This window comes from Ceratotherium simum, chromosome X (genome assembly GCF_057802395.1).
Source record: "Ceratotherium simum simum isolate JZ-2026a chromosome X, ASM5780239v1, whole genome shotgun sequence".
NCBI lineage: Eukaryota > Metazoa > Chordata > Mammalia > Perissodactyla > Rhinocerotidae > Ceratotherium > Ceratotherium simum.
In genome coordinates this window covers 26,353,231-26,377,661 of record NC_141940.1, presented here as the reverse complement: position 1 = coordinate 26,377,661, position 24,431 = coordinate 26,353,231, and the positions used below count along the sequence as shown (strand labels likewise).

Sequence of the window (24,431 nt, the reverse complement as noted above, 5' to 3'; positions counted from 1 at the left end):
TTTTTAAACATGTTGAAAGACCACCTGTATCTTTGACTATTTATCTGTGCTAATAAACATAAGAAATGCATGCCCTTGTTAGTATTTGAAAATGCAAGGTTATATTCATAAAAAGAAAAAAACACACATTTTAGCAAAGCACAGAACGTAACCTAAAAGGTAATGGATACTTAGATTGTGAAAGATTTTTATCATTAACTCTCAAGCTCTGAAACAATTTTCTCTTAACTCTCAAGTTTTGAATTGAAAATATATGGGAATAGATAAGCCAACCAAGATTTGAAATGTTTACTTGATTGTTTCAGGTGACCTTTGTTCATCTCAAAAGAATTTAGCAGGGAGACAAGTTTTTTACCAAGTTATTTTACTCAAATTCCTTTTGTTCTTTGAGCAGGCACTAGTTAACTCTTCTTTTTCAGACCATAAGGACCAAAATAATGAAATATTGGTATGCTTTTTGTGTGTGTGTGTGTGTGTGTGTGTGTGTGTGTTTTGTGAGGAGGATCAGCCCTGAGCTAAGATCCATGCCAATCCTCTTTTTTTTTTTTTGCTGAGGAAGGCTGGCCCTGAGCTAACATCCGTGCCCATCTTCCTCCACTTGATGTGGGACGCTGCCACAGCATGGCCTGACAAACAGTGCATCGGTGCGAGCCCGGGATTCGAACCCAGGCCGCCAGCAGCGGAGCATGCGCACTTAACCGCTACGCCACGGGGCCAGCCCCCAACTATGCTTTTTTTTTTTTTTGATATGAACATATATGTTACAATAATATATGTTATATGTATTGTAATAAACTACTTAACAGATTTCTTTATGTACTTTTATGCAATGGAAATTTGTGAGCATTAGAAAAAATTAATTTACCAGCTAAACATGAAAAGCCAAGTCAGGTATTCCACATTTCAAGGGCCCTTAGCTACCTGATATACAACAGCTGTTAATTTTCCTATCTGGTTACTGTTGTGTAGTGGAATTAAAAATTAGATGTAACGGGCCAGCCCGGTAGTGTAGTGGTTAAGTTCACGAGTTCTGCTTCGGTGGACCGAGGTTCGCCAGTTCAGATCCTGGGCGCAGACCTACGCACTGCTCATCAAGCCATGCTGAGACAGCCTCCCACATAGAGCAACTAGAAGGATGTACAACTATGACATACAACTATCTACTGGGTCTTTGGGGAGAAAAAAGGAAAAAGGAGGAAGATTGGGAACAGATGTTAGCTCAGGGCCAATCTTCCTCAAAAAAAAAATTAGATATAACCACCAAAATACTGGAGAAACCTGCATTTGTACTTGTAACAACTTTTAGATGTTCTTTTGGTTGTCTTCCATTACAATTGAAAAGAAATGATGTATCCTTTTCAGCTTCAAGAAAATCAAGATGAAATAGAAAATATGATGAATGCAATATTTAAGGGAGTGTTTGTACATAGATACCGGTAAGTCAGGACAGTTTTTTCTGTGTAATTCTTACTCTATTCAAATTTGGATATTTAGTGGTTTAGGCAGTATAAATTAGTGGAAAGAGTTTTGGAGTAAGATCAGTGTTAGAATCTAGGCTCTTCACTGATTGAGACACTTTAGGCAAGTTATTTAACTGCTCTGAACTTGATGTTTTCTCTCTGAAAAATGGGTTAATATTGTAGCTGCCCAGCAATTGGAAGCTACTGCTATTATTAGGAGTCAGAGTACAGAATACTTAATTGCTTTTGGATATACTATGTTAGCAGAGACTGTTCATGCTGACTTCTGACTCTTTTCCATTTGAATATCAATGGGAAAATTGGGATAGATTTAAGTGAGACATTTTCTTTTGCTATTTTGAATGAGTAGAGGAAAGAAATAGATAATTTTACCTCCATTTCTGCTGTAATGTCTTCTTTAAATGTTGGTGGCATTTCTATTCAGCTTCTCCCTCATTTCCTCAAGTTGGCAGTTATTGAATCAGGTTAATACTTCCTTTGTAATGTCCTTTTGTCCATTCCTACCTTTTTATTTCTGTTGTTGCCATTTCCTTAGTCTATTCCCTCATCATTCTCATGCCTACAGATTATTGCAGTTTTCCCAAAATGTTCTTTTGTTGCATTATTCCTCTGCTCAAAAGCCTTCAGTGACTCACCAGTACCTATAGGATGAATTCAAAATAATTTAGTCTCACATTCAAATCCAAATTGAGCTTGGCCTCAATGTTATGTGTAACTAATTCTCGCCTGGAAAATTATGCTGTAACCAGACTAGTGTGCCTACTGTCTTCTGAACACACCATGCCCAGCAGGTGTGAACAAAGGCTGGGATATGGCATGGTGCAAAAGGTGGGGATTGGATTTTGTTTGTAGTTTTATTTAATTTTAAATATTTGTGTGGTGATAATTATGCTTTGCCAACTAGACTGTAAGCTGTTGGCATTCAGGGGCCACGCTTCAGTTCTACTTTTAAATCCCCTGTCATACTTAAGATAGTGGTACATTCATAGTAAGTATGGAGTGTTTGACATCTCTTGAATAAACCACAAGTCCTGTGGTATAGTGGCACTCATATGCATAATTTTTCCTTCTTCCATTCAGCGATGCAATAGCTGAAATCCGAGCTATTTGCATTGAAGAAATTGGCATTTGGATGAAAATGTATAGTGATGCCTTTCTTAATGACAGTTATTTAAAGTATGTTGGTTGGACTATGCATGATAAGGTAAGATGCCCTACAAACTGCTTGTCTGTCTACACATAGGCATAGCTATCTGCAGCTCTCATTCATAATGAGTTATCTGCATGTAGGTATACCTGGGACCACATTTCTATAGGCCTCTCTCCTTGATTCTTTTCTGTCCCATGAAAACATGGTCTCTATCACGTCAAGTCCCCTAGATTTTTGAATTTTGGCCACTGATTTAGCCTTCAATCTTGAATTAATTTTTGTACTGAAACATTGGGATCATGTAGGTGGTGGTGGTGAGGCATTTCTTAGAGCAGTAACAAGAGTCCGGACTCTGTTAATATGTGAGTGCTATATGTTTTTAAAAATTTCCTTAATTTTGATTCTCTCTTGATAAATGTATATCTTAGTCAGATTATAAGTTACAACTTGGCCTCTGACTTTTTTGTTTTTTATTTTTTATTAATCTACCTTTCTCTTAGGCTGCCTCTTCACTAGCCTTGAAGTTCCTTGTATATATCCCTTACAAATATTACTTTCTGTAAAGGAAAACTTACTGTGAAATATGCTACTATCGTCTTTCACAATAGTATTGCTCTGAACAAATTTTCAAAAAATTTTCATTTGACCTACAGAAATAGTAACCCCAAAGGTATTTAGTCTTAAACGTTATATATTGATTCCTATTTTTGCATTATCAAAGATGAGAATTTCTGAAGAAATGCTATTGTATAGAATGTATTTAAAAATTTGAAGTAGAAAATGTTGTGTATATCTTGACTATTCAGGTTGAAAATATGCAAAGTTTTAATGCATTTTCTCCTCTTGTTTCATTTAGCAAGGTGAGGTAAGACTCAAATGTCTCACTGCTCTACAAGGACTTTATTATAACAAAGAGCTTAATTCCAAACTGGAGCTTTTTACCAGTCGCTTCAAGGTTAGTATTACTTTAAGTATTTAAAAATTACCTGTTATTTGAAAATATTTTTCTCTTGCTTTCCCTTTAAAAAGTCTTAATTTTTTTGTCCATAGGATAGAATTGTGTCTATGACCCTTGACAAAGAATATGATGTTGCAGTACAAGCAATAAAATTACTCACTCTTGTTTTACAGTAAGTATGTATTTATTGCATATAACTAATGTCTAAATATCTAAGTATCTAAATAATAGATTACTTGGTTTGAATTTTTCTAGATTTAAATTTTAATAACTTAAGTCATGGGGTTTTACAGCTAGAAGTTTAATTTTCTCATGTACAGTTGAGAAAACAGGAAGAGGGAACCATTAGACTAGAAAATTCTAACTGAGCTAGAAATTCTTGTGTTGCCATTCTTTTGGCTAGTTTCCTTTCCATTTTAGTGTCTTAGATGCTCTTGACATAAAGTTCAACACTTGAGTGTATTAAATGTGCGTATTATATTTTGTCATCCTTTTATTTATTTATTTTTCTTTGTGAGGAGGACTAGCTCTGAGCTAACATCCAATGCGGATCCTCCCCTTTTTTCTTGAGGAAGATTGGCCCTGGGCTGACACCCGTACCCGTCCTCCTCTACTTTATATGGGACGCCGCCACAGCACGGCTTAGCAAGCGGTGCGTTGGTGTGCGCTCGGGATCCGAACCTGCGAACCCTGGGCCCCCACAGCGGAGCGCGTGCACTTAACCGCTGCACCACCAGGCTGGCCCCTTGTCACCTTTTTAGAAATTAGTATTTACTGAAACATCTTTGTAAATAATCTGAATTTAAAACATATTCTATTATGTTAAAATATAATAGTGATATAATTCACGTTTGTCCTTCTTAAAAGAGCTGTGGTAATATATATAACGTAAAATTTACCATTTGAAACATATTTAAGTGTACACTTCAGTGGCATTAAGCATGTTCACATTGTTGTTTACCCATCACCACTATCCATCTCTAGAACTTCTTTAATCATCCCATACTGAGACTCTGTACCCATTAAACACTAACTGCCCTTTCCTCCTTCCTCCCAATACCTGGTGACCACTGTTCTAACTTTCTGTCTCTATGAGTTTGACTATTTTAGGTACCTCATATAAGTGGAATCATACAATATTTGTCCTTTTGTATCTGGCTTATTTCGCTTAGCTTTAATGTCTTCAGGGTTCATCCATATTGTAGCATGTATCAGAATTTCATTCCTTTTTGAGGTTCAATAATACTTCATTGTATGTTTATACCATATTTTATCTATCCATTCATCCATCAGTGGACATTTAGGTTGTTAATACAATCCAAATAATAATTGCAAAAGGGTCTTTTTTTTTTAATCATAGCATGCTAATTCTGACGCTCATGTGGAAAATTCATCGTATAAGATTCGCCAGCAAAATTCTGATAAAAACTGAGACGACTGCCCAGTGTGATTTTAAGCCATATGGTAAAGCCATAGTAATTTTTAAATTTTGGTACTGGTGCATGAATAGACAGAGATCAGTGGCACAAAGTAAAGAGTAGAGACAAATGCAAATGCATCTAGGAACCTAGTATAGGGTTCCGATACTAGGAACCTAGTATTGGAAAATAAATGGCTTTATGACAACTGGCTTTTATTTGGGAGAAAATTAAATTGGATTCCTATTTCATTCCTATACAAAAATAATTTCCAGATGGATAAAATGTTTAAATGCAAATAAATGAAACCATTAAAATACTAGATGAAAACTTGGGGAAGATTAGAAATTTTTATTTTATATGTAAAATGACTGAGCAGCATCTTTCTGAACATGACAAAACCTAGTCATGAAAAAAAATCATAAAAAACTGAAAATGTCTATATGACATAAAATACCATAAACTCAGAAAACAATGACAGATTGGGCAAAATATTTGGATCATAGCAGTCAATTTCAATAAATCAATGAAAAAACAAAAACCCAGTAGGAAAGTCGTCAAAAGTTAGGAACTAGATCATTGACAGAAAATAAAATAAAATTAAACAGTTAAACATACGAAAAGATAGTTAGTCACACTGAATTAGAGACATGTATATTAAAATGAGACCATTCTTTACCTATTGCTTGGCAAAGATACAAAAATGTTTTGTAATAAACTATGTTGGTGACGCTATGCAAAAACATACGTTGTTGATGGGACTATAAATTGGTATACCCTCTTTGGAGAAAAGCTTGGCAGTATCTATTCAAAATTTAAAATGTTCACATCCTCTAATATAGCATTGTTTGTAATAGAATTTTGGAAATAGCCTAGATGATTATCAAGAGGAAGAATTAATATGTAAGTTAATAGCTAATATAAGCACCTTATATGGCTTAGCTCATTTAATGTAGCAGCCCTGTGAGATGGTGGTAGTTGTTATTCCCATTTATATGAAATGGACTACACTGTAGTCATAAAGAAGACAGCTCTAGCTGTAGACATTTTCTGAGAATTCACTTAACTGGGAGCATTTTGAGCAGTCTTAACTATTGCATTTTTCTTTAATTTTTAATTGGATTTAAAATTATAAATATTGCATACACGTTATGAAAATATTGAAAGAATCTTGAAATAAATAAAAAAGTAATAGTACTTGACATATATTTTTGTAGCTTCTTCCCCCTTCCTTTGTAATACACTATGGACATCTTGTTGTTTCTGATATTTTTATGAAGGGTACTAGCCATTTATGTTGATTCAGCCTTGTATATACCTAAAAACTGAAACTTGTCAGGAACATTCCTTCTCAAACAGTTAAAATGAGTGAACTACTGCACATTTACTATACTTTAACTGATTTGATTCAATATATGTTTTTTCATTATAAAATGACAAAAATGTTTTGCAAAAATGATCCATTATTAATTCATAGAGTAATTTAAATCACAGTGCTTTTGAAACTTGAACTTTAACATTTTTGTTTCGTTTCTCTCAAAAAGAAGTAATATTTCCTTATACATCAGACTTCTGGAAACCTTGAGCACAGCAGAAATCCAAAAAGGATCTCAGCTCCTTAACTAAGTATACTTAGGCTTTTCTCTCTGATGGTGGCCCTCTGATTCTTAATTCACATATAATGGTAAAAACCTAGATTGTTTATCTCACAGTAGACTAAAAGAATGTTAGGAAGGAAAGAGGTGCTGGAGGCCAGGACCCTGAATGCAGAGTCTGCAGGAGAAGAACCCAAGAAGGATAACCCTGGGGTACTGTGGTTGACGGCCTAATAATGACTGATTTACCAAGAAGATTTTGTTAGGTTTACTTTGTTCTTTTAAAATAGGAAAATGAGCAGATTTTTCCAATGATAGATTGTAATTAAAAGTCTTTGGTATTTGATTTTTATTTGGAAAATCCATTTGCATTGCCTTATATGGTGTTCAATACATGGTGGATGAAGTATTCTTTATCATTATGAGGTAACTGGGGTGTTAGTATATTTTAATGTTGTGGTATTGTCCTTAATATTACTATGAAATATATGCAGAGTGTTCTCTGTGATTATTAACTCTAAGCTCTTACCATGCCACCATTTTATTTTCTACATTAGTTTATGTTGTCTTCATTTCCCTTTAGCATCCTTGTCACATTATTACTTCTCTTTTCCATTTCTTTACATTCAGTATTCACTCTAATTTTACCTCCCATTGATCTTAGATGTTAACAAAATACTTAGCTCTTTTGTCAGGGCAAGATTTTACTGACAGACAATAATCAGATAAGGTTGATTTCTTCTTTTTTATTTTTTTAGCATAAATTAGTGAAAGTGTACTATTTTTTAATGTATGAGCATGGATTTTTGTATTCAATGTGCTTAAAATTATGACATTATTTTAAAAAACTGCTACTGCTTATTTCTTTTTAGGAGTAGTGAAGAAGTTCTTACTGCAGAAGATTGTGAAAATGTCTATCATCTGGTTTATTCAGCTCACCGGCCAGTAGCAGTAGCAGCTGGAGAATTTCTCTACAAAAAGTAAATCTATATTTCTATTACACATTTTCTAAAGTATAGTTTTATGACAGTAATTTATTGTGTTATAATTGATATTAAAATATGTGTATATAACTTACTTTAAAAAATTATTCAGTACAGGTCAAATTGACACTTTCACATTTTACTATTTCCTTTAAAATTTTTGATTTCCCTTCTCCAATTCCTTTGATTTATTTAAATTAAATCTCTAAAGGGAAACGTACCCATGTCTTTTAATGGATATGCGTAAATATATCTAACTATATCATAATGTTAAGACTGACCTCTTCCTAATTTTTCATGCTTCTTTTCTCCAGTGTCAACTTCCAAATATTGCCTATACTATAATATTTAGTCTTAAGCCTATTTTTCCTTTGCTTTAGAAAATATTTAAAAGTTTTGCTGCAAGTACTTGATACAGTTTGACATAAAAATCCTCGAGTCTCTTTAATTTTATGTTGCCGTTTAACACCTTAAGTTAGGTAGTATAGATAGCAGTGTGAATATCTGATCACAGAAAACATTCAGCAAATGTTATGTAATGGCTTTTAAAGAGAACAATTTGAACCACATGGGCTATATATTTTTGTAAGGTTTTATTAAATTGCCCATTTGGGATGAAGCATTTATTAGAAAGAGTACATAATGTAAAACATTTACACTACAGTTTTCTATTCATTGTTAGCCAATGATAGTTTTCCTTTGTTGTTTATAAGGAAAAAGGACCATGATATCCATAGAAAGAGGCCGCTGAGTTCAGGCTTTGTGATAATTATGCAAGGATAGAAGGAAAATATATGTTCACTTTTTTTAAAGAGAAGAATATTTATCATGGATTTATGTACATAAATGGTATAGATCAGTCATTGTAACACTTTGGTAAAAGGAGATGGTTGCATACAATGCAGTAAGGCTTTTCAAAAGAAATAGTTCACAACTCAGTTCAAAGAGGATTTAGAAGTACCAACAAGTGTGAAATGAAAAAGGTTTATAGCAGTTATTTACTTGGGTATAATGTTGGACAACATTGTACCTACCCAGCTCCCATTTACCCCTTTGTTAGATGCTTGAATATGGAATCCAGACAGTTTTTGTTTTTATCGGGAAATACGGCTTTTTGTTTTAAAAGTAAATATTTTGCATTGATCATAGGCTCTTCAGTCGTAGAGATCCAGAGGAGGATGGAATGATGAAAAGAAGGGGACGACAAGGTCCAAATGCCAACCTTGTTAAGACGTTGGTTTTTTTCTTTCTGGAAAGTGAGGTTAGTTGATGTTGTACATTTTATACTGATGTTCAAAGCAATTTGGAGATGGGGTTAAAATGATATACATCTTAAAATCGTCCACATTTCACAGTAAATGTTGGATAGAGTTCTACCCATTCCACAAAACTGAAAAAAAACTTTCTACTTTTAGAAAGATGTTCAAATAATAGGATTTATGTGTAGTGCTAAGAATATGAATTTTGGAGTCACAAATACCTGATTACCAATTGAGCTCCTTTACTTATTATTTGTATAACCTTAGTTTAGTTATCTAATCTTTCTAAGCCCCATTTTCCTAGTAAAAATGTCGGTAATAATCTCTTACCTAACACTGAGATAATCCATGTAGAACTCTTAACACAGACCTAACACCTTGTTAGTTCTCAATATTTGGTACCTGCTTTTATTACTGTTGTTGTAGATATATATTTGCATTTAACATCAACTCTTTTAGGTCTCCCCCAGGTTGAAAAACTACCTGTTAACCAGAATTTGAGAGGCCCCAACATATATTTTTGGTGTTCATATTATGCATTATTTAATCAGTGTTAGGGCCTTTTAATTAAAATTTCTAGTTGTGTCTGTATGTAGAAATACAATTAGTTTTTACATATTGACCTCTTCAACTTTGCTAAATTCATTTATTTTAGTAAGTTTTTAATAGATTCCTTAGGTTTTACTATAATATACAGTCAAGTCATTTGCAAATAACAATTCTTTTACTTCTTCCTTTCCTGCGTTTATACCATTTTTTTCCAAGCCTTATTCAACTGGTTAGGACATCCAGTAGAATGTTGAATAGAAGTGGTGAGAGTGTACATATTTGGATTGTTCCTGATCTTAGGGGGAATACATCTAATATTTCAACATTAAATATATTGTTAGTTATAGTTGTTGTGTAAGCTACTTAACATATTGAGGATGTTTCCTTCTATCTCTTCTTTTGCTAAGTTTTGTCATGAACGGATATTGAAATCTGTCCAATGCTTTTTTGCATCCCTTGAGATGATTGTTTTATTTTATCCATCATTGTGTTGAATTATGTTAATTGATTTTTCGAATGTTGAACCAATCTTGCATTCCTAGGATAAAACCTGCTTAGTCATGATCTATTATCCTTTTTATATGTTGCTGGTTTCAGTTTGCCTATTTTTTGAAGATATTACCTGTATGTTCACACAGGATGTTGGTCTGTATATTTTTTTATTTGTAATGTCTTTGACAGGTGTTGGTATCATGGTAATGCTGTTGCCATAAAATGAGTTGGGAAGCTGTAGGGCCTTTTAAGCTTCACATAGTGAAGAAAAATAATTTGTTTATATATTGGATTGATAAGTAAACATATATTTTATGTTTTAAGTAACCATTATCACTCCCATTCAGTTAAAATTTATAGCATATTTTATAATTGAGAGTAGCTAACTTATGTAATATTGGGTCCAAATAGGCAGTAAATATGCATGCATATAATCTTTTCAAAAAATAATTTTTATGTTAATGATTTAATGATTATTGTGAGAAATGTTTAATGATACTACCTAATAGGATTTACTTATACACAGCAAACTAAGGCAGTTTCTTTTCTGTCTTTTCTTCCATTTGACCTTAAAAAACAGATCACTGTTTGGGTTTGTATATGGTGCCAACAAAGCTTCCATTCTTTTGAGTTAAGGCTAGTATGCTGTTTGTCTAAGAGCACGATGCACTTTTTTAATTTTAGTTACATGAGCATGCAGCATACCTTGTGGATAGCATGTGGGACTGTGCTACTGAGCTGCTGAAAGACTGGGAATGTATGAATAGCTTGTTGCTGGAGGAGCCACTTAGTGGAGAGGAAGGTAAGGATGTTTAATTACGGTATTTTTGTTATCTAGACAGTTTTGAAAATACATTTTACTTATTCCATTTGTTTATCTTTTAGTGTTAAAATAATTGAAAATCTTATTTTGTGAATAATTTTGTTTTCATACACATGAATATTATGCTATATAGAAAGATATAGGTGCTGTGAACATTCTTAAAAAAATTTTTTTTTTGGTATCTGTTTATATTTTTTTTGCTCAAATTGTAGACCAGTGATGAACAGATTTGTCTAGGAAGGTTTAACTTGTTCTGATCCTTTCTGTGATACAGTGATGGGATTTTCTTTAGTACGTTAGGTCAGATTCTGTCATAGGCAGGAGGAACTGTTATGTAATAATTATAAGTGGCATATAGGGAAAAGAAATAGGTTAACTCTGATTTTTTTTTTCAGCACTAACAGATAGACAGGAGAGTGCTCTGATTGAAATAATGCTTTGTACCATCAGACAAGCAGCTGAATGTCATCCTCCTGTGGGAAGAGGGACAGGAAAAAGGGTATGCCAATATATTTTCAGTATTTTAAGCTGTATTTCTCCATTTTCAATATCTTTTTAAAAATTCGTATTTGTAACCATAGAACCAAATTTTTGAATCTTAACGTTTTATTTTTCAGATTATCTTTGCTTATATAAATATGTGTTATAAGTCAATTTTAAAACATTAGCAATTTGGGAAATTTGAGTTTCTTCCGTAAGATACTTTGTTAGTTACTGCAGGAGATATAGTGATTGACAGTCCCTGCCTTCAACACTGAATGTAGTATACCATTTTAGAATGGTGCATTTGTCTATTTTGGTTTATTTTTTAGATTTGCTTTCTTTTTCTTTTAATAAAAATTAGAAATAGAAACATAGTTATTCATTAAAGTGGGAAAATTCTTATTTCTTGGGGTTAGATTTTAATGCATTATTGCGAAGTTCACGTATATTTGCATTGTATACCAACAATTCCACAGGCTTTCAAACTTCTTTGATTATGAAGCACAAAAATAGATTTTTATATTGTGACCTAGTACACATTTATATGTGTGTGTTTGTGTATAACTGAAACAAAATGTCATCAAACAGTACTGAAACTTATGGTATATGACGCATTCAGTTTTCTTTCTGCTTTTTTCTTGTTTTTCTAATTGCTAGTAGTAACTTATGTTGAGTTCACAATCCATGGATCATGGCCCACAGCTTAGAGTAGGCTGAAATGCTGCTTAATCCCATTATAAGCTTCTAAACTACATTTCCTATTCCTAACTGCTTCTCCTTTCATACAAAGGTAGAGCTGGTTAGTCTAATTGGGTATTGATTTTGCCTCTAGAACTATTCAAAGTTTCTTTGTTATTTTAGGTGGCTTTTTTTTTTTTTAAATAATGTGCAAGTTATTCTCTTTGTCACTTTTGGGATTCAAGTTTTATAGTAGAAACTTTTGTATCCGTCATTTCAAATGTAGTTTTATTACTTATTTTGTATATTTTAACTTAAACTTGAGCACCTAACAGTGTTATTGTGCTTAATAAATACTTAAAAATGTCATTGTGTTAATTTAGGTGCTGACTGCAAAGGAGAAGAAGACTCAGTTGGATGACAGGACAAAAATCACTGAACTTTTTGCTGTGGCCCTTCCTCAGTTATTAGCTAAAGTAAGTTTTTGTCGATATCAGAGTGTTACTTAGAAATGACAGATTTTGTTTGGATATGCCACACAGAATTTTATCATTATATTTACTTACTACTATTGTGATGTTTTTGATGTGATTTTTTTTTTTTTTTACTTCAAAGTACTCTGTAGATGCAGAAAAAGTGACAAACTTGTTGCAGTTGCCTCAGTACTTTGATTTGGAAATATATACCACTGGACGATTAGAAAAGGTATGGTGTTTTCTGTGTATAAAACACCTTGAAGAAAAATTTTTAGTTCAGTTCATCCCATCTCATTGTTTATATTTTTTGAAATATGTTTTTGTAACTTCTAATGGGAAAGCAAACCTATATCTTATATGTCTTCTGTATTTTAGGTCAGTTGGATTTAGAGAATGACACTAATGAGGTTTCCCTTTGATTCATGCCCACAGCCGTACCCTCATTCCTAGCTATTATGTGACTATATTACTGATCATTTATGGAGATTAGGGGTGGGTAACTAGATAATAACAGTTACAAAATGAAAGCAGCTAATATCCATTGAGTACTTTTACTATGTTCCAGGAACTATTGTAAGTTCTTTATACGTATTAACATTCTCACCAAAACACTGTGAGATAGGTAATGTTATTCCCGTTAAAGTTGAGGAAATAAGTATGGGTGGGTCAGTGTATTTATTTACCATGACTAGAAAAACACCTTAAAATGTATGCTCTACTGGTTATAGAGTTACTATATTTGAAGATTTTCATCACGGTGGTCTGGTTGTTTTATGTCTATCGTATATACCTTTGTTTTAATGGAAAAAACTTTTTTGCAGCATTTGGATGCCTTATTACGACAGATCCGGAATATTGTAGAGAAGCACACAGATACAGATGTTTTGGAAGCATGTTCTAAAACTTACCATGCACTCTGTAATGAAGAGTTTACAATCTTCAACAGAGTAGATATTTCAAGAAGTCAACTGATAGATGAGTTGGCAGATAAATTTAACCGGCTTCTTGAAGATTTTCTGCAAGAGGTATATATTAACAATTATTTTGTCAGTTGGGCCCCTTCAGTAACCAAGGTAGTCCTGGTGATAGTCCCTAGCAGTACGTTGAAAAGATGTTCAGACTTTTTGTTCTTTGATTCATCGTGTTACTATTACTCCTCCACCAAAATAGAAAGGTGGTAAGAATCTGTGACACGGAGAAGGTGAAAGCAAAACTAACATATTTCCTTTTTTTATTTTAAAGAAGGGATCTTGAAGTTATCAGGGTTTTAGTTGAACAAGAGGCTGTTAGGGAACCAAGGGGTTAATGGAACAGAAAAGTAGGGCTAGACTGTGGCCATGTAGCCTCAAAAGGTGGGGTATTCCTTAGTGTTTTGGCAGTGTTAGTAAGGAAAAGCAATTATGGTCTTTGATACCATAAAGCCTTGGTATAGTGCTGTTACAGTCACTGTTGATTTTGGGGTTTCCTTTGTTGTTCTGTTGTATTTCCAAAGAGGCTTAAAGCTTAAAATACAAATGCACTTGTATTTTTATTGTGATTTTTTATCTTTTCTGGAAATAATTACTTAAGAACTTAATTGATTTACATAAAATAAAAGTCATAATTCTCAAATTAATGCATTTAGCATTTTCCACATCAGTTTTGTCATCAATGCTGCAAAAATCCTATGGACTTTGTAATTTCCAGTTTTCTTGTTTAACAATTACTTCTTTAACTTTCTTTTTTGTGTGTAACATTTCCATGCGTAGTAATTTTTGCTTAATTGGAGGTTTGTGCAAATATGTTGATGTACAATGATCACATTCTTAGTTAAAAATTTTAATGGCTCTACTCTTGGCTGGATATGATTATGATTAGGACAAGTTAATTTAAAATCAAGCAATGGTTTGTTAATTTAAGTTTAATTACTTTGTAGAAAAATTAAAATTTAAAAACAAGTAAGCTTTTTTTTTGAGAGACGTGGGGTTCAATACAGTAAGTTTCATAGTGTTTAAAAAAATTTATGTTTCATCCAGTAAAACTCATAAAATTTTCAAAAACTTAAGTTACTCTAAATTGGAAAGTTGATACCCAGAAAGGACTAACATATCTTTAGTCCTTATTCAGAGGATTTTTTCTAAATTAATTGTGATTGGTCTGATAATCTTGAGCACTGTGTTTCGTTCACTTAGGTTTTGTCCTTTGGGTGTTGTCTTTATGATGTCTTGCTTGTCTTCTAATATATTTTTATTTGTGTCCTACTGCATTTATTACTGTGAAAGAGTAGATATCTTCATAGTTTTGTGTCAAGGTTACTTAAAGGAGAAAGGAAAAATGTCATTCAGTTTTTCTCTCTTGAGTATAATATACCTGATAACAACTCTATGTTGACTGAGTATTCCAGCTGTATTTCTTTAAATTTGGCCAGATCTAGGTATTGACTGACAAAGTTAATTTTTGGTTTTTATTACGTTATTCATTCTTTTCAAGGTGGTATCACCAATACAATAGCCTAAGACTTTTCACTTTGGTGGTTATTAATGTTTAATATTGTATAATTCATACTCATAGGGCGAAGAACCTGATGAAGATGATGCGTATCAGGTATTGTCGACATTGAAGAGAATCACTGCTTTTCATAAGTAAGTTGAATATTATTAAAGTTTCTGATTTCTTAAAACTGTAGCAAAATCAAAACCAACTTGCATGTTGTGGGGTAAAAATGTTATCAGATTCTTTGCTAGATTTCTTGTGCTTTTGGGAAAAAAGTACTTGGTAGAATCATGTTTTGAATTGGGGAGTGACTGACAGATTATCAACTAACATACTTATTAAAAAGTAAACTTTTTTCTGTTCTGAGTGCGTATTGAACAGTTTACTATATTTACTTTAACAACATTCTGTTAACATTCAAGTCTAAAGCAAATGTGATTAAGCTTAACTTTTTAATATAAATTAATTCTTTTTTACAGTGCCCATGATCTTTCAAAGTGGGATTTGTTTGCTTGTAATTACAAACTTTTGAAAACCGGAATTGAAAATGGAGACATGCCTGAGCAGGTTTTTATTTATTTACAAGTTACATATTTAACTTTGAGAATGAATACTTGGGACTTTTTTAATTTTAACTGTATTTTCTTGGTTCTTTTTACAGATTGTTATTCATGCACTGCAATGTACTCACTATGTAATCCTTTGGCAGCTTGCAAAGATAACTGAAAGCAGCTCTACAAAGGTCTGTGGTGGTTCAGTGGAGTTTTTATTAGATTAAATATCATTAACTTTTCAGCAGACTTATACATTTAATAAGACCAGTTATTTCAATAAAGTTTTACTTATTTCTAATCTACTGTTTAGGCATGTGTACCTTTAAGAACAATCGTGTTTGTAGTTTGATGTATATTCAGTGAAAGAACATTAATATGTTTTATTTTAGGGTATGATTTTAAATTAAAGATTGTTCAGGGGCCAGCCTGGTGGCATAGTGGTTAGGTTCGCATGCTCCACTTCAGCGGCCCAGGGCTCGTGGGTTTGGATCCCAGGCGCGGACCTACACACTGCTCATCTAGCCATGCTGTGGTGGCTTCCCACATACAAAATAGAGGAAGATTGGCACAGATGTTAGCTCAGTGACAATTTTCCTAAAGCAGAAGAGGAAGATTGGCAACGACCTTAGGGCCAATCTTCCTCATCCAAAAAAAAAAAGATTGTCCACATTTGAAGGTGGCATAATTTATGGATTTCCATCTTAGTCTCAAAAGTGTACATACAGAAAGATAGATTATGTTAATGATGACCAAGAGCCTTTGAAACAAGCAGATACAGGTGTTGGAGTACATAAATTGATGATAACCAGCTAACTGCCCCTAGATCTTCTTATGCCTTGGTATTGTTTTGGGATCAGTTTGTGCATGCTTAGGATCTCTCTATAATGTACTAAATTACTGATGTTCCAAATTCATGATAAATTACTTTGTGGTTGAGTATAGTGTGCCAGCTACCAGGTCATTTGACTTTCAAAATTTTATCCACAATGATAATCCTCGATGTGTTTAGTAATTGAACTAAACAGTACTGCCTTTTCCATTTGTAAATTGGAAGTTTAAACATTGTACTTGTAGTAGTAGATGTTGCCTTAAATATTATTTGGGCACATTTTTATAAATATTAAGCAATTTCTGGAAGTTAGAATTAGTTGTTCATAGGTATTTTCCTCAAAAGGGAATCCTCTTGATAATAAGTTTGTTTTGCATAAAACCACAGAATAATTTTAAATGCTTAGAATTTCTCTGAGCTTTTAAGCACAAGATGCTGTTGTATCTACAAATGGATATTTCCCCCTTAAAAAAGCAATGTAGTATTGTTATTAAAATAGTGTCCTTTTTGTCAAACACTCAAGAAGTTTATTTAATTCATCAAGCTTATAGTAGGGACAACAACCATATTAGAAAATATGATTGCTCACCTAAATCGAAAACGTTGAGTTAAAAATTAAAATGGGTAAAAAGTTAACACTTTTAGTAAAGGAAAAAGGGTAAAAGTGAATGTTATTGAATACAAAGTTATTTATGCTGAAGCTTGGTTGAGTTTTCCTCACCAAATTGATCATCAGGTTAAACCTGTTTTTATTTAACTCGTCTATTACATAGACCAAATATGTACTGATATTCTATCATTTGGCATCCAGTATCAGAAGATGGGCCAAAGGAAAGGTTATGCCTTAAATAAATTAGTGTGGATGATCTTTATAGAATAGTTTTCTATTTTAAATTAACTGGTAAATATTTAGAAATAGAGAAAAATGCAAGAAAAAGATTCATCTTTTTAGTGTAAGTGTACGAGACATTTAAATTTTTTTTTAATTGGAGTGATACTGCAAAACTGAGTTTTTCCCTCTCTGTTTTTAAAAAGTACAACCAATATCCTTCAAATAAGAAGTGAAATATGCTGTCCTTTTTTTTATTAATTGATTTCTTCCATTCATCAGTTGGCCACCCTTCAAATTACAAAATGAGGATGGAGTGTAAACCTTTACTCTTTAGCATTCTGAGGTAGTGAATTTATTAAAGAGAGCCGTACATGGTCATGTAAGTTTTCTTGTTCTAAAGAACCTAGACCACTTAGGATATTATCCATTAATATACCTGATATTTTTACGGTTGCATTTTGCTGAGATTTTTAAGAAAAATGGTCAAATTTGTTTTTGTTTTGCTTCCTGATAAATAATAAAGAATTATTTACATCTAATATATAAGCAAAACTAATATAGTTAAATATAGGATAATGTTTTCTGTAATTTAAAATATCTTAAATACTTAATGAGTTTCTTTCACAGTATTTTAAAATGTTCATGTTTAAATTTTTTCAAGGAGGACTTGCTGCGTTTAAAGAAACAGATGAGGGTATTCTGTCAGATATGTCAGCATTACCTGACCAACGTGAATACTACTGTTAAGGAACAGGTTAGTAATTACTGTAGATATCAATCTTTTGTAAGCAACCCTTAATAAATATCTGGACTAATACAGAAAATTTAAGTAATGCTGACATTGAGCACAGCGGAACTATCTTTTATCTGTCCATGTACACCATAATCAAAAAATAGATTAAAGTACTAATTTCATACAGAGTTTTATGAATTGCATTATAGATTACCCTCATATTGTATTTATTCTATGTTACTGCTTCTTTATGACACACTTGGTAAACAGACCCATATACAGGTTTCCCCCTGCTATTTGAAAGTAGATCATTCCTCTGAAACTTTGTAAGCTGAAATGGCGTAAAGTGAAGAAGCAATTACCATTAATATGGGAAAAATTTTTAAGTGTTCCTAGACTGAAAAAATAACCTACCAAAATAAATCAAGAAGGAAGCAGAGATGCTCACAGACACAGTTCAAAACTATGGCAGCTGGGGCCGGCCCCGTGGCTTAGCGGTTAAGTGCGTGCGCTCCGATGCAGGCGGCCCGGGTTCGGATCCCGGGCGCGCACAGACACACTGCTTCTCCGGCCACGCTGAGGCCGCGTCCCACATACAGCAACTAGAAAATGTGCAACTATGACATACAACTATCTACTGGGGCTTTGGGGGAAAATAAATAAATAAATAAAATTATTAAAAAAAAAAAAAAAAAAAACACTATGGCAGCTTCATGCTGAGATGGCCAGTGTAGTTCCTGGGGAAGGAGCTTGGTGGTGCTACTCTCTCTGCTCATGGTATGTGTTGCCTCTATAATGGCTCACTGCAAAACAAACGCTATTTTCACTTTTTGCCTTTTCTCGTAAAAGTGAAGATCCTCTTCGAATTTCTTTCATTTAGCAAAAACAGGTACTAATGTAGGTCTTTCTTAAAAGTGAATTGGCAAAGAGCAAACTTTTGGTTGGCGGGGTAAACCTGTATAAAATTAGGTGTATGAAATTAGAAGTTATTCCTGAAAGCAACAAGTATAATAAGTATGCCTCAGGGAGGAAAGGTCTATATGGTTTTGTCATCTCTGAGAATATTATCAGTGTTGACATTCCTGCCCGTCCTGATTGTGTAAGTTATTTTTCCCTATGTGGACTTTATCTGAGATTTAAATTTTAATCACTTCCCTGCCTTCAAAGTGTTACCTTCCCACTCCGTATACCCTCGTGATTCCATTACTGCCACCCTTCTCATTCTGGAAATATATTGTTGCCTGGTGCCATAGGTAGTTTTCCCATCTGTAAAATGAAGTCTGATCCTGGGACTAAGAGCCTTTTTAGTTCTAATTCCCTAATAGAGTATTAAGCTTTTTTTGGACACATGCCTTTTAAGTGCTTCTAGGGGAAGATGTTTTTATAATTATTTTATAAGAAATATTAATAATGGTACAGTCAAAATGCTTATAGTGATTTCAAGTTTTTTTTGACCATTGCATCCTGCTTGACTTTTGTATATTGGAGCAGAGCCCCAGGAGTCATCGTAAGTGCTATTTTCAGCAGCTTTTGTTATGTTGGGTACTGTTTGTTTTAGTTGAGAGTGTATTTACTTCTTAAAGCTACCAAGAAGGTTGCTCAACCACTTTGTTAGTCACTTGACTTTATTTTATTTTAAAATATCAAAACTAATTTTAATGAAATACATTTGGATTTTTATAGTTAAAAATTTACTTTCAGTACCCAACTGTTAATCTCATTTTTCTTATTTCCAACTCTTTTGTCTGTCCCATGCATATATGCTTGGGCACAGATAAATTAGAAGATACTAAATGGCCAAGATCCAGTTACTGAATCTTGCATTTTTCTTGTAAAAGCATGAAGTATATTGCCGTAATTATTACATTGCTGAATTTTCTTCAGTTTTAAGTATGTAGTTTTGAACTGTAGCAATAAGGACTTGGAACTTTAATTTTCATCTCTACAATTCAGGTGAAAGGAGAACAAAATTTCTGAAGGTAGTAAATTGAGTTTAGAGTTAAGCTTTTAGAATACGATTTTAATGAAGTATGCACTGATCCAAACTTAATACATGAAATATCACTTGATATATTTTCACATGCCACCAAAATATTCAGCTTAATAGTCCCTATTTTTTACAGTGTTCAGACCTAATTCCTTGTGGGTTATCATGTATAACCTCCTATATAATTTATTGTTTGGGCCTTGGAGATTAATTACTTTTGGTCACTAAATAGCTTGTGTGTCAGTCTTCCTAATAGCTTCTAGGAACATGTCCCGGTCAGGTCTCTTGACCTGCCAGTTCACCTAATTAGTAATTATCACCATGCTTATCACTTTGTATCATTACCATGTTTGTTGCCAAAGTTTTTGTAAACTCAAATACCCTGATAAGTATAAATTACTACTATCGTAGTAAAACGAGAGGAAGAGACTGAAAGAAGAGGTAAAAGCATAAAGAGGAAAAAGTAAATGTGGTTAGTTCCAAAAAGGCAAAAGTATTTTTAAGATCTGCTTTGTGCTCTGTATAATAATCTGTCTCTCTAGTAGTAGTCTTCCTTTAATTGTAATTTCCTGTTGACTTTGTGACCCCAAATTCTGTTTTCATTACCTCTTCTGAACAGGTAATTAACTTTTTTCGGTTACCTTCTGACTAGTTTTACCAGTGTTAGACTCCAGTTTAAAGCTCCTGTCTGAGTTTTTATTAAGCTCCGTGAGATATAACTTCAGCCTTGTGTTTATTATGATACTGTCAGGTTTGCCTGATGAGTAGTAAACAGGCCCATACTTGGTTATGTGTTTTCTGCTTAATCACCACACGTATTGACAATGAGAGTGCTTAAAAAGTACCATAGACTTTGTGATCTCTCTTCTAAGAGATCTTCTAGGAGATATTCATCTCCTGGGTATAAGTTTTTTACTTCCATAGAAGTAAAAGATGGTACCAGGTTTATACATTATTTTATATTTGAGATGGTATACCATGAGGCGTTATGCTATAGTGTAGAGTGTAGGATTTGCAGTCAGAAAACCTGAGATTGAGTCCTGACGGCATGTTTTGGTAGTGTTAACATATTGCACAAGGCACTTGAAGTTGCTGAGAATGAAAACGAGTATTTGTGAAATTACCTTGCAGTTAGTGAAGCATGATGCAAATATTAGTAGTCATTGTTAGAGAAATTACCTTCCTTGGCTTTAAAATCTTAGGAAAATATTAAAACATTGATTTTTATTGAGTTTCAAATATAGAAAGTTGGATTGTATTTCTGTGTTAAATATGTAAGTTACTTGTGGCTATTGGTGAGAAACCTTGGTTTATAGCATGCTGTCCTTTTTTTTTAATAGGCCTTCACTATTTTATGTGATATTTTGATGATCTTCAGCCATCAGATTATGTCAGGAGGGCGTGACATGTTAGAGCCATTAGTTTACACCCCTGATTCTTCATTGCAGTCTGAGTTGCTCAGCTTCATTCTGGATCATGTTTTCATTGAACAGGATGATGATAATAACAGTGCAGGTAATTTTATTGCCATATTTTTGTTAAATCTGTGTATCTACCATAAATCAAATTTAAGTAACAGTGATGTAAAGTGTTGCATTTCTATTTGATATTTTATTCTGAAAACAGGAAACACAGGTACATGTTCCAGCACATTTGTGTTCATTTTTTGTAACATTGTAAAGACAATGTGATATCGCAGAGCGTAGACTTTGGAGTCAGATCTTGGCATCTCGCTAGCTGTATAGCTGTATGCCTGTTTTTCTATTTTGTAGCTACCTTAACAGAACTGTGTGAATTAATTAAACTGAGCAAAGTCACTAGTACAGTGCCTGGGCATGTAGTAGGTACTCAATAAAATTTACTCCCCCTTCCCCTTAATCATTGGTAGTAATACCAGTATTCAGGTAATTTGAGCAGAATGAAGTGTTTCTTGAAGTGATGTTTTTGTTGTATACTTTTATAACAAGGTTTTCATACTTTTGTGGGGGTATTAAACTATGTAATTTCTCAATGTTAGAAAATGTTTGAAACTGTTCTGTAAAAGTTTAGGGCAAAAAATAAAAAAGTTTAGGGCAGTACAGAATGTTCACAGGAAAATAAATTGAACCAGCCTTGCCTGGTGGTGGTATTCTTCACACCCTGAGTGCATATACAGATGCCTTACTTGAACAAGAGGTCGTATAAATAGTATTTGGTGGCTTCTTTCTGGGTTTGTTTTTTAATTTAAAGTTATATTTGAAAGACAATATAACATATGTACAAATCCATACATCAACTGACACATCACTGCAAATCAGTCTAAATAAATATATATAATTCTAGATATGACTTGTAGCTTATTTTTATCAATAATGAGCCTTGTTTTCAAGTATTAAAAACTTAACCAGAACAGAATTGAGAAACCTAGAGTAGCCAAAACAGTTGTCAAAGTCCATGTACTAAAGTTTATATACTTACAGTTTTTCACCTTTCTCTTTCAGCTATTGGTTTAGTTACACTTTAATTTTTTTTTTTTAAAGATTTTATTTATTTATTTTTCCCCCCAAAGCCCCAGTAGATAGTTCTATGTCATAGCTGCACATCCTTCTAGTTGCTGTATGTGGGATTCGGCCTCAGGATGGACGGAGAAGTGGTGCCTCGGTGCGCGCCCGGGATCCGAACCCGGGCCACCAGCATCGGAGCGCGTGCACTTAACCACCAAGCCACGGGGCCGGCCCAGTTACACTTTAATTTTAACATTCATTGGTCAGCAGGCAGTATACTAGATGCTATGAATATCAAAAAATGAGACAAGTTCTTTTCCTTAAGAATTCAGTTCAAGTAAAGACATCTAAAAACAAGTGATTACAGTGCAATTCGATAAGTAATAGAGGCATGTACAAAGTGTGGGCATGTAAGGAAGTTCCAACTGGTATGTAGCAGTCAAAACATCATTGAAATAAGCTAACATCTGAAAGGGATCCTAAAGATGAGTAGGAATTTTTAAAACTTCTATGGGAAAGCATAGTTGCATTCCAAAAACTGATACAAAATCAGTTTTGGTCCATAGCCCTTTTGTTTGTTGGGACTGCCTCTACTTCATTTAGACCATGGGAAATAGAAGGAGAATAAGCTTGCCAATACTCCTGAATTTTCTAGGAGTTTCTTGGAATTACGCTCAGAGTCTTTATCTCCTTGGACTTTGTGTCTTTCTATTTACACTTTAAAAATGAAACGTATTCCAGTTCTACGGAAAAGTATAAAATATATTTGTAGATACCTACCACCAGCATTTGTCAAATTTTACTACATTCGTTTCAGATTTTTTTTTAAAGGAATAAACACTGATGCCAAAGAAGCCCTCATTTGTACCCGTTCCAAATCCCATTATTCTTTCTTTTTCTCTAAAGATAACTCCTCTCCTGAATTTGGTGTTTATCATGCCTTTGCATTTTAATTTTATTTTACTAGGATTTATGTATGTTAACAGTATATCATTTATTTTATGTTGTTAGCTTCCCCATAAATGGTATCATGTTGAGCATTTTATTTTGCATCTTGCTTTTTTGAATTAACATTATTTTTGAAATTTGTCAGTGTTGACGTGTGGTTATAACTTATTCATCTTGACTGCTGAATATTATGTGATATGAATTAACCACACTTTATTTATCCATTTTCATACTAATGAACATTTACGTTGTTTCCAATTTTTCCCCTATTATAAATAGTGTTACAACAAATGTTCTTACACTTACCTCCTTGAGCACATGTGCAAATGCTTTCCTAGTGTATACCTAAGAGTAGAATTGCTGGATTATGTAATCTTTGTGCATCTTAAACTTGACTACATCTTGCCAAATTATTCTCCAAAATGGTTGTATTGTTTTATTCTCCCACCACTAACATATGATATTTTCCATTGCTTTTCATTCTCATCTAACCCCCCTGGTATTGTAGACCCATGGTTATTTGTTTTGTTAGCTCACATCCGATTAGAAGGGGAGGGTAAAATAGGGAATGCTTCTAGAGGCACTGACAACACATAATAATAATGATAGCTGACATCTATTAGGGACTTATCTAACATTCTTTAATCCCCACAAGAGAAAAGGAGACTAAGTTTTGATGAGTAAGAAGTGAAGAAAACTAAAAATCAGGGCTCAAAAGCTCTTAATATCTGGCTAATATAGTCTGTAGGGGGAAAAAGTCTGTATACCTCTAGTTCCTGAGAGCACTACTGAACAATGATAGGAAGCAATATTGTCTAGAAATCCATTATAATCACAGAGTCATTAAGAAAAAGTTGGCTTATATATTCAGTGTAATCTTTTAAAAGAGTAAACTATGTTTTAGGTTTCCTAGCAAATGGCTTTGGTATTCTGGAATGTGTACTTATGATAAAACTTTTTCTGATGGTCTGAAACAAATTTCTATTATCAAAATTTGGTTTTAACTTACTAGCAGTTATCAAGGATTATCAGAGACAGGGTAAAATAAATACTTGTTTAAAAGAACATTCTTATTTTACACAAAAATATTTTTTTATTGTTGGGAATCTTACATTGAAGACCTGACAGGATATACACCTACTGTTCACAAAAGAGGAAATATAAATGGCTAATAAACACATGAAAAGTTTTAACTTCACTGATAACCAAATAAATGTAAATCAGTATAAGATAGTATTTTTTATAAGT

At 33.3% G+C, this 24,431-nt stretch overlaps 1 protein-coding gene across 6 annotated transcripts in view; it reads left to right on the top strand.

The window, feature by feature from the left end:
• The window catches only part of STAG2 (STAG2 cohesin complex component), a 114,885-nt gene that overhangs the window by 68,219 nt on the left and 22,235 nt on the right, over window positions 1-24,431 (top strand). For all 6 annotated transcript variants that reach the window (XM_087427380.1, XM_004437321.3, XM_087427379.1 and 3 more), the window contains 16 exons: window positions 1,363-1,436; window positions 2,562-2,685; window positions 3,488-3,586; window positions 3,682-3,761; window positions 7,475-7,582; window positions 8,735-8,846; window positions 10,570-10,687; window positions 11,104-11,207; window positions 12,253-12,345; window positions 12,485-12,574; window positions 13,167-13,370; window positions 14,896-14,966; window positions 15,297-15,384; window positions 15,479-15,559; window positions 17,694-17,786; window positions 21,093-21,267. In XM_087427380.1, coding sequence (XP_087283506.1) covers window positions 1,363-1,436; window positions 2,562-2,685; window positions 3,488-3,586; window positions 3,682-3,761; window positions 7,475-7,582; window positions 8,735-8,846; window positions 10,570-10,687; window positions 11,104-11,207; window positions 12,253-12,345; window positions 12,485-12,574; window positions 13,167-13,370; window positions 14,896-14,966; window positions 15,297-15,384; window positions 15,479-15,559; window positions 17,694-17,786; window positions 21,093-21,267 — 1,714 coding nt within the window. The remainder of the gene's footprint in view (window positions 1-1,362; window positions 1,437-2,561; window positions 2,686-3,487; window positions 3,587-3,681; window positions 3,762-7,474; window positions 7,583-8,734; window positions 8,847-10,569; window positions 10,688-11,103; window positions 11,208-12,252; window positions 12,346-12,484; window positions 12,575-13,166; window positions 13,371-14,895; window positions 14,967-15,296; window positions 15,385-15,478; window positions 15,560-17,693; window positions 17,787-21,092; window positions 21,268-24,431) is intronic.